Genomic DNA, 13,561 nt, shown 5'->3' with positions numbered 1-13,561 from the left:
TCGAACAGACATGCTTTTCCAGAATAACGAACGTGGAAAACTGCGATAAAATGTCATTTTTCAAAATTATACAACAGGACCGATCAGTTGAAAAATTGTGTTACTTTTTGTTTTGTTTTGTTTTTAAACAATGCACAGTATAGACTACATTCACATATTTACGTGTGTTTTTATAGCCTTGTACGTTTGCAAAGCAATTTGCACATGGCTCTGGCATGAAACTGGAATGCAGAGAAATTCCTCTGAGCAGACCGCTTCACGCTACCCAACCGGAGCAGCAGGACCCCCACGGTCTCTCAGCAGGACTAGCCAACTAACCTCACTCCCACACACTGCTGCAGCTACAACAGCACAACATCCGTGCTTTCGCTGTGTTCCTGACAGCTCTCATGTGCTGTGGGTGTGATAGGTTGTGGATGGTGTTCCTGATCACATTTCCGCACCTCCGTCACAGGACATGCGTGTACCTCCCCCTACATACACACACACACACACACACACACACACACACACACACACACACACACAGCTCTGATGTCAGGACGACCGAGCCACGAGCTCTGATGAGAGATGGGAACCCAGGACTCGTGGGCTGAGCTGGAAACACAGCTCCCAAAACCACTGGATATGCTGTAATTGACAATCAAAAAAATAACCGATATCAGCATTGTTTTGTCTGGCATTAAAACAACTTGGGTTGCTTGTTACTAGATCTCACAGTGCTGTTTAATAATGGTCACATGATCGAGAGCTGACAGCATTAAACATTTTCACTGAGATGGCACTGTACTACTGTCTTTAGGCCAAGCTCATAATTGGTTTGCGCAATGCAGTTCAAACGAGGAACACAGTTTTTGTTCCACTTTTGGTCTGTAATTTAATGTTTCTCAAAAGCGCTTATCACTTGCCATTATCGGGTGCTCACACCAGTTCGACTAAACAAAGACTGACTGCTCAAGCCCCACAAGACATTAAGCTCTCAAAGAGCATCAGCTTCAATTGAAATGGATATTTTAAGAAATATCCAGTAATGACTGGTGTGACCTAGGCTTACAGAAAGAAACTCTGGCTTGATTTTGTTTGGCATTGCTCAAATGAATGAACCAAATTTTTACATATTTAGACTATAAACCCTATTCCAATCCATAAACGATGCTCCATGTGCACTGATCACATGATGACCTACATACTCCTGCATGCTGGTTTCATATGAACACCAGCTCTAACACAAAGCATGTTAAACATTTACCCCATCCTCAGAATGAACCCTCTGGGTCAGTTTTAACTCCGATAAAAAGTAACTTTACAGTCAACATTGTTGTTAATAAATGATGTCTTAGTCAATGGTGCTGACAAAGCACAGGTTTCTTGAAAGGATATTAATAATGACATATGAATAAAGTCTATATTTAACTCCCCTGCATTCTCCAGAGCTCTTTCACACTGCTGGAGTTATTAAACGCTTTCTAGGTCACACCGAGTCAAAACATTATTTCATGTCACATGACATTTTTTTTAAGGATGTCACAGAACCCCTCCCCCCTTGAGTTTCTCTGAACATCAAATCAATGAATTCATTAGTAAAATAAAGATAGAAAGAAAGAATTAGGATGTTATCTTTTACTTTATTCACTGTCACCAAATAAGCTTTATTGTTATGGCAAATACAAATATTTCACTTGTTGAAGGCCGTTACTGAGAGAAACTATTTGAGCAGAAAATGAGTTTAAACGCGATACAATGGCAAAGTCTCTCAGCTGCCAGCGTTTCCTGATTTGAAATAAAGTAATGTATATTCATGCTATCACAACAACAAACAACAAAGTCGGATTATAGAGACCAGTAGCAGTTGTTCTTCCATCTAAACAGAACATGCAAATTGGGAAATTGCATGTAAATATTAGTTTTGCACAATTTTTTTTAAAATTATGTATTTTGCTAACTTAAAAGTAAAACGTGTGCGGTGCTTTTACAAGCTATTTAAACAAAGCAAAGTGGGGAAAGGAGTGAAAACTCAAACAAAAAAACCAACTGCTGACACCGAATTGCTACAGATTAAACGTGAAAATAAAGCCAACACTGTTTTTTTTTAAAAACTGAGGAAAGTGAGGAAAAAAGGGAAGACTTGAACTAAAAGAAGCAACAGCTTGAAGCACAATTCCCGATCATTTTAAAAGTGAAAGTAAAACATACACTGTGCGTACAGGCTATTTAAAACCGTGAGGAAAGGAGACAAGCATTCAAACTTCACTGTAAAAAAGGAGCGTCATTTTAACTGTAAAATACTGAGAAACCACTACAGAAAATTAATGCTAATAGGTTAACAGTAAGTTCCCATAGAGGGAAAAACTATAAAAGATCTAAAAAGATATTTCATGTAAATTTACAGCAAAATGCCTCAGATTTTTTTTTTACTGCACTAAAAAGAACAAATCAACATACATTTGTCAAAAAAAGCTCTTATATCCAAAATGCCCTGCGGGACGCGCCACATTTGAAATTTGTATTTTGTTTAAATAACCATGTTTCTTAATAGGTTTTGTCACCGGGTTTGTACTTTGGGGATTTTTGTTTAATGAATGTTTATTGCATTATTTTATTATTATTTATTGCATCACATGTTAGAATGTTTGTTTGCATGTATGATTTTGTACCATCTGTATATTAGCATATAGTAGGGCCCTATGATTTCCACAATGCCAAAAAACACGGAATCGCAGAATCCAGTCATAAAAACAGAATTAACATCTCCATCTCAACAATCTCCAACAATGTCCATCTCAACGAGGACATAAACACACGGACAATCTTTCCAAAACTGCTCCATAGAGTCACGTCAACATTTTATCATTTTGAGTACAGAAATATAAAATGTAATTACAGCAATCTGTCAAAATAAAAAGTTCAGTTTGACTCATTAAAAATACATTTTCGCACGAATAGGCTATAAATGTAACACCACTACTAGAAGAATAATAAAGAGTAATTTTTTAAAGAAATAAAATATTTCTTCCATGTTTTAATTTGAATAGTAACTCCCCTTTTATTTCCTAATGTTTAAACTTTATTAAATAAATTAAATCAATGTTTTAGGTCTTCATCTTATAACCAGTAAAATACAGAATGAATTTCTGGAGAGAGAGAGAGAGAGAGAGAAAAGAGAGAGAGAGAAAGAAAGAGAGAGAGAGAGAGAGAGAGAGAGAGAGAAAAAAAAAAAAAAAAGTTCGTATGCATTCAAAAAACACAGAATATGGTAACAATAAAATAAGGTGAGAAAAAAATAAAACATTTTATACAGCTCTAAGCATGTAATTTGTGTTACACAATTTAACATCATTAAAATTATAAGTGTCATGATTTTTTGATTAACTTTGATTCTTGTGGCTCTCTTTTTCCTCCTGCATTTTTATGGTGGTTGTCAGTACGTTAAAGATACAAAGACGATTTTTGCATTGTTTTTGTAGAATTCACTTTTTGTACCATTTCATAAATGTAACATTTACAGTTTCTACTGTGAATGCGTTGAGTTTTTTTTGTTTTTATTCTGGCAACCACAGCTGCCAAAATTGTTTCGTAAAAACTACATTTTTTTTTTAACAGTGTTCTTCCCCACCCCAAATCAGATACAATGCTGAATGCTATAATTACAGAAAAAATTTACTTCATGTTGCAACAATTAATTGAATATTAATTCAGCATATTTAACCTAATTTTAACCTAAATAAATATTGAATAGGTCCAATTAACTTAAACTTTTGTACTATTTACAGGTAAATATAATAAAACCCAGATGATTGTAATTCATACATCCATGTGTTAATTTATATAGAAGACACATAAAGAACTATATTTCCCAGAGTAACCTCACATGCACTACCAGTGAGTGTGGGCAGCGTCCAAAAGTAACTGGCCAAATCATGAGTAACTTTTTGACCCTGGTTGTGGGGGTGAAGGTCAGGTTGTAGTAATGAGGTTACTAGCTCATGGTGCTGGAATGGATAGCAAAGACCAACTACGAGCACAGTCGGTCTCCAAAAAAAAAATCTTTCTGACAGCATCCAAAGACACCAACAAACACTGAACTGGAAAGAAGGAGAAGACAAACAGGAAAAAGGTCGATGGAGATTAAACCCAATCTCAAAAGAACAGAGTGAAAGAAAAAAAAAAAGATGATTGCAGAACAAGCTGAGGAGGCTAAGCTAACACCAAACGTACTGAACTTTAACTAAGGGGAGGCACGAGAGGCCAGAGGAATTGTGAGGTGGTCAAGGGACACTTGGCCATTTCCTATTTTGGCCCCAGAGCTGGGATCCTCCTCATTATGACAACAACACTGGCGTTTCACAATGCTTGTCTTTGTGTTGCCTCCTAAGCCCATGGATTCCGTGCCCGTCCCCAGCGCCAATCAACTGACAGTCACTCCCAATTTACAGGCCGAATCAAGTTTCCCGCTGTTGGTCCCCGGAGGCCAACGAGACGCTGGGAAATCGATGGCACTTTCCCATGCTGTTACAACACACAGTATGTCAACAGCCCTCATTTGACGTGGTGGAGAGAACTGTGTACAAATCAACACGTTCTAAACGAGGAAGCCAGAGGCGGTCGCATGAAGACTAGGCATATGATAGATCAAAATGTTGTGATTAGTTGCTCATGCTTTTATCACGGTATACGGTATTATCACAATATTAAAATTTTGTTGGAAAAAAAATTGTTACAGTACCATAATACAGTATGACTGGTTTAATAACTTTTTCTTATAACAAAAAGAACTAAACATTTGTTTTACTAAACAATAGTAAAAGTAAAAAAAAAAAAAAAAAAAAAATTTTTTTTTTTTTTTTTAATTTTACAATAAGACCTCATTAATTAACCTTAGTTAATGCATTAACATAAAAAATGAGCAATAGCTACAAATGTTATTTATATTTGTTAAAAAACAAAAAAAAACACAATGTTAGTTCATTTTAGCTTGCGGTCATTAAAGAACACCATTTCAAGTTTTGATTTGAATGTGACAAAATATTGAAATTATATAAAGATTAATGATGAATTTTTCATAGGCAATGCATGTTAACTAATGAGTTAACTAATCTGTTCAATTGGAACCTTATCGTGTCTCTGAAAAATAATACACTTATTTTTAAAGAATAAAAAAAAATGTTGAAGAATAAAGAGTAAAATAAATAAATAAAATAAAAATAAATAATGATAATAATAAAATATTGACAAAACAGCTTAAGTCTAAATATTTAAGTAGCCTATTTGGAACATGTATTACTGTTTCTGGGGTAATGTCAGCATTTCTGCTGTTTCTTTGGCACCATCTGCTGTTAGAGAGTGAATGTGCATTTTCATTCAGTGAATTTCCACAGGCTTTCTCTTCTGTGCTTGTTCACATCAATGTGCACAAGCATCTTTGACAGCATATAACGCTCTGAAAAAAAAAATGTAAATCTAAATAATTAGTAAAATAAATAATTATTCATTGTATTTTAAAGTTCCCACAATAACAACATTATGCATGTTAATTATCAACACATTACTGAACACTGGCACATGTCTAACTTGGCCCGACGTCCAGAACTTCTGAATATGAAGAGATAGTGTCTGAACATGGTTTAAGACATTTCCTTTGTTTTCAGAGTGCATTTGCTCGTACCGTGGGTGAGTTTGAGGGCATCTCGTCGAGGCCTGCCACATGACCTGTTGTTTTAACCAGTAATCTGGGCCTTATTAGTCACGCTCCCATGTGTTTACTTTTCACATGTAATCTCCAGCTTGCCTCGTCCTGCTGTTAACTAAACAAAACCTGAGAGGAGGGGGACCCTGTGCCTGCGGACAGGGCCTAATGGGTATGGAAATATCCGGGCCTTTGTGTCCGGCGTCCAGGCGTGATCATTCAGCTAACCCTGGGCTTTAAACACGCAGTTCCTGGTGGCCATGGGGAGGCCTCCGCTCATTAGACAAAACATGCTAAAACACTCCACAGAGACAATACAACCCACAAAGACATAGCACTACGTTACGGTGCTGGAAATTTTAAAAAAGTTGTCTTTGGAATGCAAACGAAAGGAAATATTTCAAAATGTTTTCGAACTTTTTCAACTCTTTAGAACGTTTAAGTAATGATTCTATGTCATCTACAGTAAATGTACACTTCATGTGTCTTGACTTACTTTGCATGGGTAATGTTTTTAAACATACTTGACACAGAAAATACATACAAGCAGTGACAGAACACAGACGGATCAAGCTTCTCTCTTAACGATACAATGGCTACAGTATGAATATGCTAGCTTTAAGTACATCCATAAGCTAGTGTGCTCAAAATCAATAACAACATTTGCATTTACAAGATTTAAGCATTCAAAACATAGTCTCAAACTTCTGTTTCAATGGATCAATGATTTTGCTGAGTATCTGACCCTCCATAGACAGTAAGGATACAACCACAATCAAGGCTCAGAATTGTAGGGAGGACATCAGTAAAATAGCCTAGTCCACGGACATCAGGGGTTCAACTAATTTCAGGAAGCTACGAATATACTTTGTGTGCAAAGACAACATAAATTTTCTTCGTACCCCAGAACATCAACGTAATTACCACTGTTTATGGACAGGATAAGGCACATGCTGCCTGCTGAATGTAAACAACACAACATTATATATAGACAAGTAAATATGCAGTGTTTCCCATACACCAATTTATTTTTGGCTGCATGCCACAATACCAACTGATTCTACAAATCGATTTGAAGAACTCTTTGAATTAAATAACATGACCACTGCGCTTTTCAATTCAGTGGACAAAACTGCTGCAGTTTCTGTGCACTGTAATTAATTGTAATAATATTTTGTGCTAGACTGCTGCATAAATGCACCTCTGTTCTGTCCCTTTTATATTTATATACAAGTTTCCTCATACAGAGCACTTGACTATCCTGTATAAGTGAAGCGCAAGACTAGACACAAAATGCAGTTTAAAGAAGTGTCACATTTCACACTCAAACGCCACTGAATCACTCCCTCAGCAAGCGTTTAGGACACCACATACACCCTGGATCTTTATTTTAGCCTGCCACGGACTCCCACGAGAGGCAATATTCGACACAATAAAGTTTCAAAAGGACCTCACGAGTCTTTGGGAGTCTTCTTACAAACACGAGCTCGGCGAGTGGACATTTCCAACAGGAAGAATGCCAGTCAAGACCATGTTTGAGGACCGCCAGCTCAGCACTGAAGTCATTCTGGCCCCAGATGTTGGTCTGTAGCTAATTTGAGGGCGGCCCAGGAAAGGTCAGTTTCAGAGATCTGACAGGCCACCATTAACAGAGACAGACGAATGAATCACATGCTCTTTATAGGACGCGAACGAAACATTAGATAGGCCTAATGCATAGTCACACAAAATGTAAGAAAACTAATGTGTGAGAAAATGTAATGCTTCACAAAAACAAGCATTTGTTAGTTTACAATAAAGGGTTTTAATTCATCTCAACAGCTGTAAATATTCAAGATGGAATAGCTTTAATCTATTTTTGAAACAAATGTGGTGATTGTTTTTCAATTTTCGATTCTATTTTTTTTTTTTTAATCTAGCTGTTAGTTCCAGTTGTCATACCACAATCTGATATTGCAGTCTAACAGCAAAGCTTCACTCCCTCCACATGTATGTGTTTGTCCCAGACTGTCAGTGTGCATTAGTGGTGGGGGCTTTAAAGGATTCTTTCAGCAGTAAAAAGCAGTCTTACTATTTTTGTTGGCAGAGCAAAAAACAGTTCCTTAAACTAGTGGAGTATAACTGCAATATCACTAAATTGTGCTGCATTGTGCTAGTTCCAACAAGCAGTTTTTTTTTGTTTTGTTTTTTTTTTTTTTAAATGGTAAATGGAGGATCTTAAATAGCAATCATCTTAAATAGCAACAACACATCTTGATTCCAAGGTGTAAGAAAGCAGTTCCATACACAAGAAAATCTTTGGGATGTACCTTGGCTCTTTTTTTTCTCCTCTGTTAAACTGTAATTTCACTATACATTAGCCAAAAAGGCATGCACACTAAAGGTTTGAGGTCAGTAAGATTTGCTCATTTTTTTAATATTTCTAATTTCAACAAGCATTTATTTGATCCAAAATATAAAGTGTGAAATATTTGAAATTAACAGTGAAATCACAATTCTTTTCTATTGTAATATATCGTGAAATGTATTTTATTCGTGGGAAGTAAACTGAATTTTCAAAATAAAAGCCTTAATTTGAAACCTTTGGAACATTATAAAAGGGTTTTTACTGTCACTTTTAATCAATTTAATGTTTCCTTGTGGAACAAAAGTATTAAAACTTTCTTGATCTTGACCCACAAGTTCAACGCACCATTAAACACTCCTGTTTTACTAAATCAATGGTCAATGGTTTCTTTACTAGAGGTAGTATCTTCTCCTGCATTGGACCAGCCATCTATGCTTAATGAGAGTGTTCAAAGCCCCACCACATCCGCTGGAAATGCAAACAAATTAATTACGATTCTGTGGGCTGGGAACACCCAATGGAAGCACACCAACTGTGTCAAGCACACAGGAAACTCCAGACCCCAGCGCAGACACACCGGACAGTGCTGGAAAACCCTGCCATTGTTTCACAATGCCAAGCCCAGATTGCAGATCTGCTGAGAAATATTAAGCAATTCAGTTCGCATTCACAAATGACATAACAAATGACTACTATAATAAATCACATCCAATATTTCTGTCTCAAAAGAACAAGGTCTTTGGAAATCATGCAGATTTGGAAGAAAGTTTGCTGCAAAAAATGTAAACAAAAATCACAACTTTTTCCCATTATGCATTTTTTCCTGATACAGTTTGTTAAGACTTTTTCCCTTAAATGCATTTCTGCAAAGCAAATAAAAATCTGATCTTCAATTCCCACGCTATTTGCAAATTCAAGTGCTTGAGTTTCAGTATTTGCATGCATGACTCTCAAACTACCTCCTGAAGAGGTGTGTATGAGTGGAAATGCTTAAAGTACCCCATTATGAGTAATAAAAGGTTCATATTTTGGTTTTGAAAGTACCCAACATGTTTGACCAATAAACACTCGCTGTTTTATAATCTAAAATAATTTTTAATCTTACTTGCTCAACAACCGCTCAATGATTAATTTTTTTCCCAAACTCTCCTTTGCGTGACTCTAATCCGCGGAGATCTCACTAATCTCATTTTCATTTCATAATATCTGTAACAAGCTGTGTTTGTGAGCACAGTGCTGCTTTGTTTACAACATTAATCAAGGAAACTGCACCTAGTGGCAAAGAATGAACTTGCATTTTCATTCAGGCCAATGTGAAAAGACCAAAGTGGGCGGGAAATGTGCAAATGTTTCATGTTGACCTCAACATGAAATGGCTTGGGACTAGTTTTAATGCCTTGTTTGAACGATTCAGAGTAAACTCTTTTTTGAGAGACAATAACTTCATACTTGGTCCACTTTCAGTATTAAAAAGTTTTTGCAGGATCTTTTTATTCACTTGCAACAGCTGTGTTACACACTGCATGAAAGGTAATTTTCAAAAACCCATAATAGGGGCACTTGAAGGTTTTCTCTGCTATCTACCAGCTATCTGGCTATTAAGCTTTGCATAATATAGACCCCGAATGTCACTTTTTTCTTGTCTTCTATTAAGTAAGTGCGATACAGACAAATTATTATCTCTATTTTCTGAGATTCATTAGATGACATTTTGCTGAGTGTGGTATTCTGTGTGCTATACAGATTTTACAAAGCCATTTTTTAAAGTGTCTATTGTCTTTTAAATACTGAATGTGAAATTAAAACCGCCAGTAGGTGGCAGAAAGTCACTGTAAATAAGCGAGTCATTGCGACTGAACCGAATCATTTAATTCACGAACGAAAAGTCTTAACACTGCGACTCTGAGACATCAAAACATTGCTGTGTTTGTTTGAGAATCCCAACAGGCCAAACACCAGCTCAACCAATTAGTGCAAAAAAACTCAATTAACTATCTATTAACCGTTACTTACATTATTATATTATTTTGGTCTTGATAGTGGTGTATAGCTTTCACATGTCCTCATGTTTAGCAATCAAAACCAGCTCAAGGAGATGAACTGAGCTCTCAGCTAAATCAGTTTCAGAGGATGAGCTGTCCTGCTATTACCCAACCAGAAGAACATCTGCTTCAACGGCAATGTCAGAAAAGGACACGGTTCAACACCTGCTGTTCTCATCAGGACTGTTTCACCTATAACAGTGACTCCAGCACACATGAACACACAAAGACTGATGCTCCTGTTCTCACCTGAGGGGAAAACAGCGGTAAATGAATAAGCTCAATGACGTAAAATGAGGTTTGGAGTCACTGTGAATCCCTATATGGCTCAGAAACACTCAAGAGAGAGACAATAAAACTGGAAAAACAACCAAGCTAATTAAAGTTAACATCATGTGACTAACCATGCTCTTTAACACTTTTGAGATATAAACGTTTCAATATCGGTCTCTGAAAGTTAAATATGACATGTACTAGTTATTTATACGATAAATAATTACTGTATGTATTAACTGCATCCAAAATAAGTTTTGTGTGTGTGTGTGTGTAATGGGTATATTTATCATGTATATAAATACAAACACACACATCTACATTGGCACACTTTAGTGCAGTCAAATATATATAATTTATAATACATTCTTATATATATATATATATATATATATATATATATATATATATATATATATATATATATATATATATATATATATATATATATATATATATATACATACACACACACACACACACACACACACTTTCTTGTATACATGCATGTGTGTGTATTTATATAAACACAATGAATTACACAGTACACACATTATGCTCAAAAACATATTTTTGCTGTAATCATTTGACAGAACAATCTCATGTAAGAATTTTGCGCGCTCAGAGACTTTAGTAACTCTCAAGTATTCTGGAAAACAAGAGCTCACAAAGGGACACTTTTTTTTTTTTTTTTCTCCAGCAGTTTCTTTAGGTTTCAGCTTCCATTCATCTCTCATTATCTTTACAGTCTCAAAGCCTGCAGCTCATATTGCAGCAAATCCTTCGCTCACAGTCTTCCTGCCGAAAACAACTCCCATTCAACCTGCAGACGCTCAGCTTTCTCACATGATGATATTCACACATCATCATCATCATCATCATCATCATCATCATAACATGAGACTCTGGCTACAACAAGACACTCGAATATGAACATATGCAACATTAGAAACGCACATGATCCTGAACAACAAAATCCAGTCAAAGTTTTGTTTTGTTTGTTTTTTTTTTCCAAATGATTAACACATCACCTTATATTAGAATAAATAAGCTTTCCAGTGATAGGATAGCTTTCCATTATTAACTATTTGAAAATCTGAAATCTGAGGGAGCAAAAAAAAAAAAAAATTATACTGAGAAAATCGTCTTTTAAGCTGTTCAAATTAATTTAGCAATGCATATTACCAATCAAAAATGAAATATTTGATACATCTACGATTGGAAATTCACAAAACGTCTACATGATATTCGCTTAATATTCTAATTATCTGAATAAAATAAAAATGGACAATGCAGTGTATTGTTGGCTTTTGCTACAAATATACCCGTGCTACTTATGACTGCTTTTGTGCTCCAGGGTCACAAATGCCACAGATAACCAACGACAGCGATATAAAAACTTTTTTTTTTCAAACAACTTTTTTCAAGTTGTGAGCGTTAAATTAAAATGTAAACTGTTAATTACTTTACACCGCAACGCTTTTAATTAGTTTAGCCTGCACTTTTAAACGGTTTCTGATCAGCAAAAATAAAGAAACCGCTAAAGAATTTTTAAAAGCACCTGCATTATAACTGTCACTTGCAGCAATAAGACTGTATTAAACTCTCACGCTTGCAACACGTCCTTAATCTTTCGCACACATAAGTTACAAAACAATAAGCTCTGTCATAGACAAGTTTAGCTAATGCTGTATCGCCAATGCGTAAAGTTTCTCTAAACTTATCTTAGGACAGAAACGCGTTTGTAGAACAGTTTGGGAGTTATTTTTACCTGTTGTGTGAAGCGTTTACGTCCACAGCAGCCCCTCCATGTTCAGCGCCGGGACTCTCGCTGCTCTTTAAAGAGCTTCTCATCCATTCCTGAGCACTATGACACGTATTATCGCTGGTTTTCTCTGCGAGCGGCGGCTCGGCGAGGCTCTGCTGTAGTAAGGCGGTCTGGATCGAGCCGGGACCGGACACCGTGAGGAAGTGCAGCGCTGCCGTCCCGCTCTCGCATTTATCCAGATCCACACTCCTCACCTTCCGCCTCCACTGCGAACTATCCCCGGCATTTCGCTTCACTTTCCCGTTGCTGTTCGAAAGTGTGGAGCCGCTGGAACTGCCTTGAAGTCCGTTCCCGACGTTTGTGCCGCTACTGGAGTCTAATAATCCGCCTAACGACGACGTCCGGCTCCCCGCCGTCGCCATTTTCTGTCCTGAATTTTTGCCACTTAATAGATTCTATGAGAGAGGGAGTGGCGGGAATTTGGGGGAGGATGAGAGGGAGGGGCTTCTGGATCGATGGGAGGGGTCGTCTGCGAAAAGTGGGAGGGGCAAATTGACTCCTTTGGGAACTTACCTGCTACGCGCAGTGTGTCACAGAAATCTTGATTTTGATCAAGAGATCTTGATCTTTTAAAATAAATGTCGAAAACTATGAAAACATAGATACCAATTTTTTCAGAACTCAACTCTATTTCCAAATACAGGAAATTATTATTATTATTATTATTATTATTATTATTATTATTATTATTATTATTATCAAAAACAAAATCGACACAAAATACCTCCTCACCCTTAAAATAATTCTATACATGGCTTCATGAGCGAGGTATCATTGAAGTATCCAAATTACAATGAAGGAGGGACCAAAACCAATATAAAGTCTTGACAGTGGCCTCTTTTTACAAGAACACTTAAGAAACTAATTATCAACATATTTAAAAGTACCATGGTAACCGTTTAACAGCTCTGGCTACCCCGTATATTATGTCAATGGTGTTTAAAAAAAAAAGAGTATAGCTTTCTGAAAAAAACAACAACAGACCATTTATAGCAATGAATAAAACAAAAAGAAGAGAACAATGTGCACGTATATGTCATAGGAATTATGGGAAATGTCATTTTCTCATGCGCAGTCTATTTTGGCAAATGTTATCATTATTGTTCATCGCCATTATATAAAAAGGTAAAAATGTAATATTGAGTTTAAAAGAAAATGTAAAGAATAATCACAGCATGCATGTGTGCTTATAAATACAATAACTCTTTTTCATTATCACAACCGGCCACAATTATACATCAGCAAAAATGAAGAAGTTAGTAGGTTACTTCAGAACTTTTATTCCTATAGGCATCATATAAAAAGAGGAAAGATGCTTTGTGTAGCACCTAAGCCCTGCACAAGCTTCTGAAGCTCATTAGGCTAAATAGTTAAATTTGTTGTTAATG

General features: G+C 36.3%; 1 protein-coding gene across 1 annotated transcript in view; it reads right to left on the bottom strand.

Moving 5' to 3' along the window:
* Positions 1–12,558, bottom strand: part of map3k1 (mitogen-activated protein kinase kinase kinase 1, E3 ubiquitin protein ligase) — a 39,898-nt gene extending 27,340 nt beyond the window's left edge. Inside the window, 1 exon segment of the mRNA XM_043250536.1 lies at positions 12,117–12,558. Within this exon segment, the coding sequence (XP_043106471.1) occupies positions 12,117–12,535 (419 nt within the window). The 5' untranslated portion in view covers positions 12,536–12,558.
* Positions 12,559–13,561: the final 1,003 nt, after the last annotated feature.

This window comes from Puntigrus tetrazona, chromosome 10 (assembly GCF_018831695.1).
Source record: "Puntigrus tetrazona isolate hp1 chromosome 10, ASM1883169v1, whole genome shotgun sequence".
NCBI classification, from domain to species: Eukaryota; Metazoa; Chordata; class Actinopteri; order Cypriniformes; family Cyprinidae; genus Puntigrus; species Puntigrus tetrazona.
The sequence above is the reverse complement of the archived record's forward strand: the minus strand, read 5'-3'. Positions and strand labels throughout refer to the sequence as shown.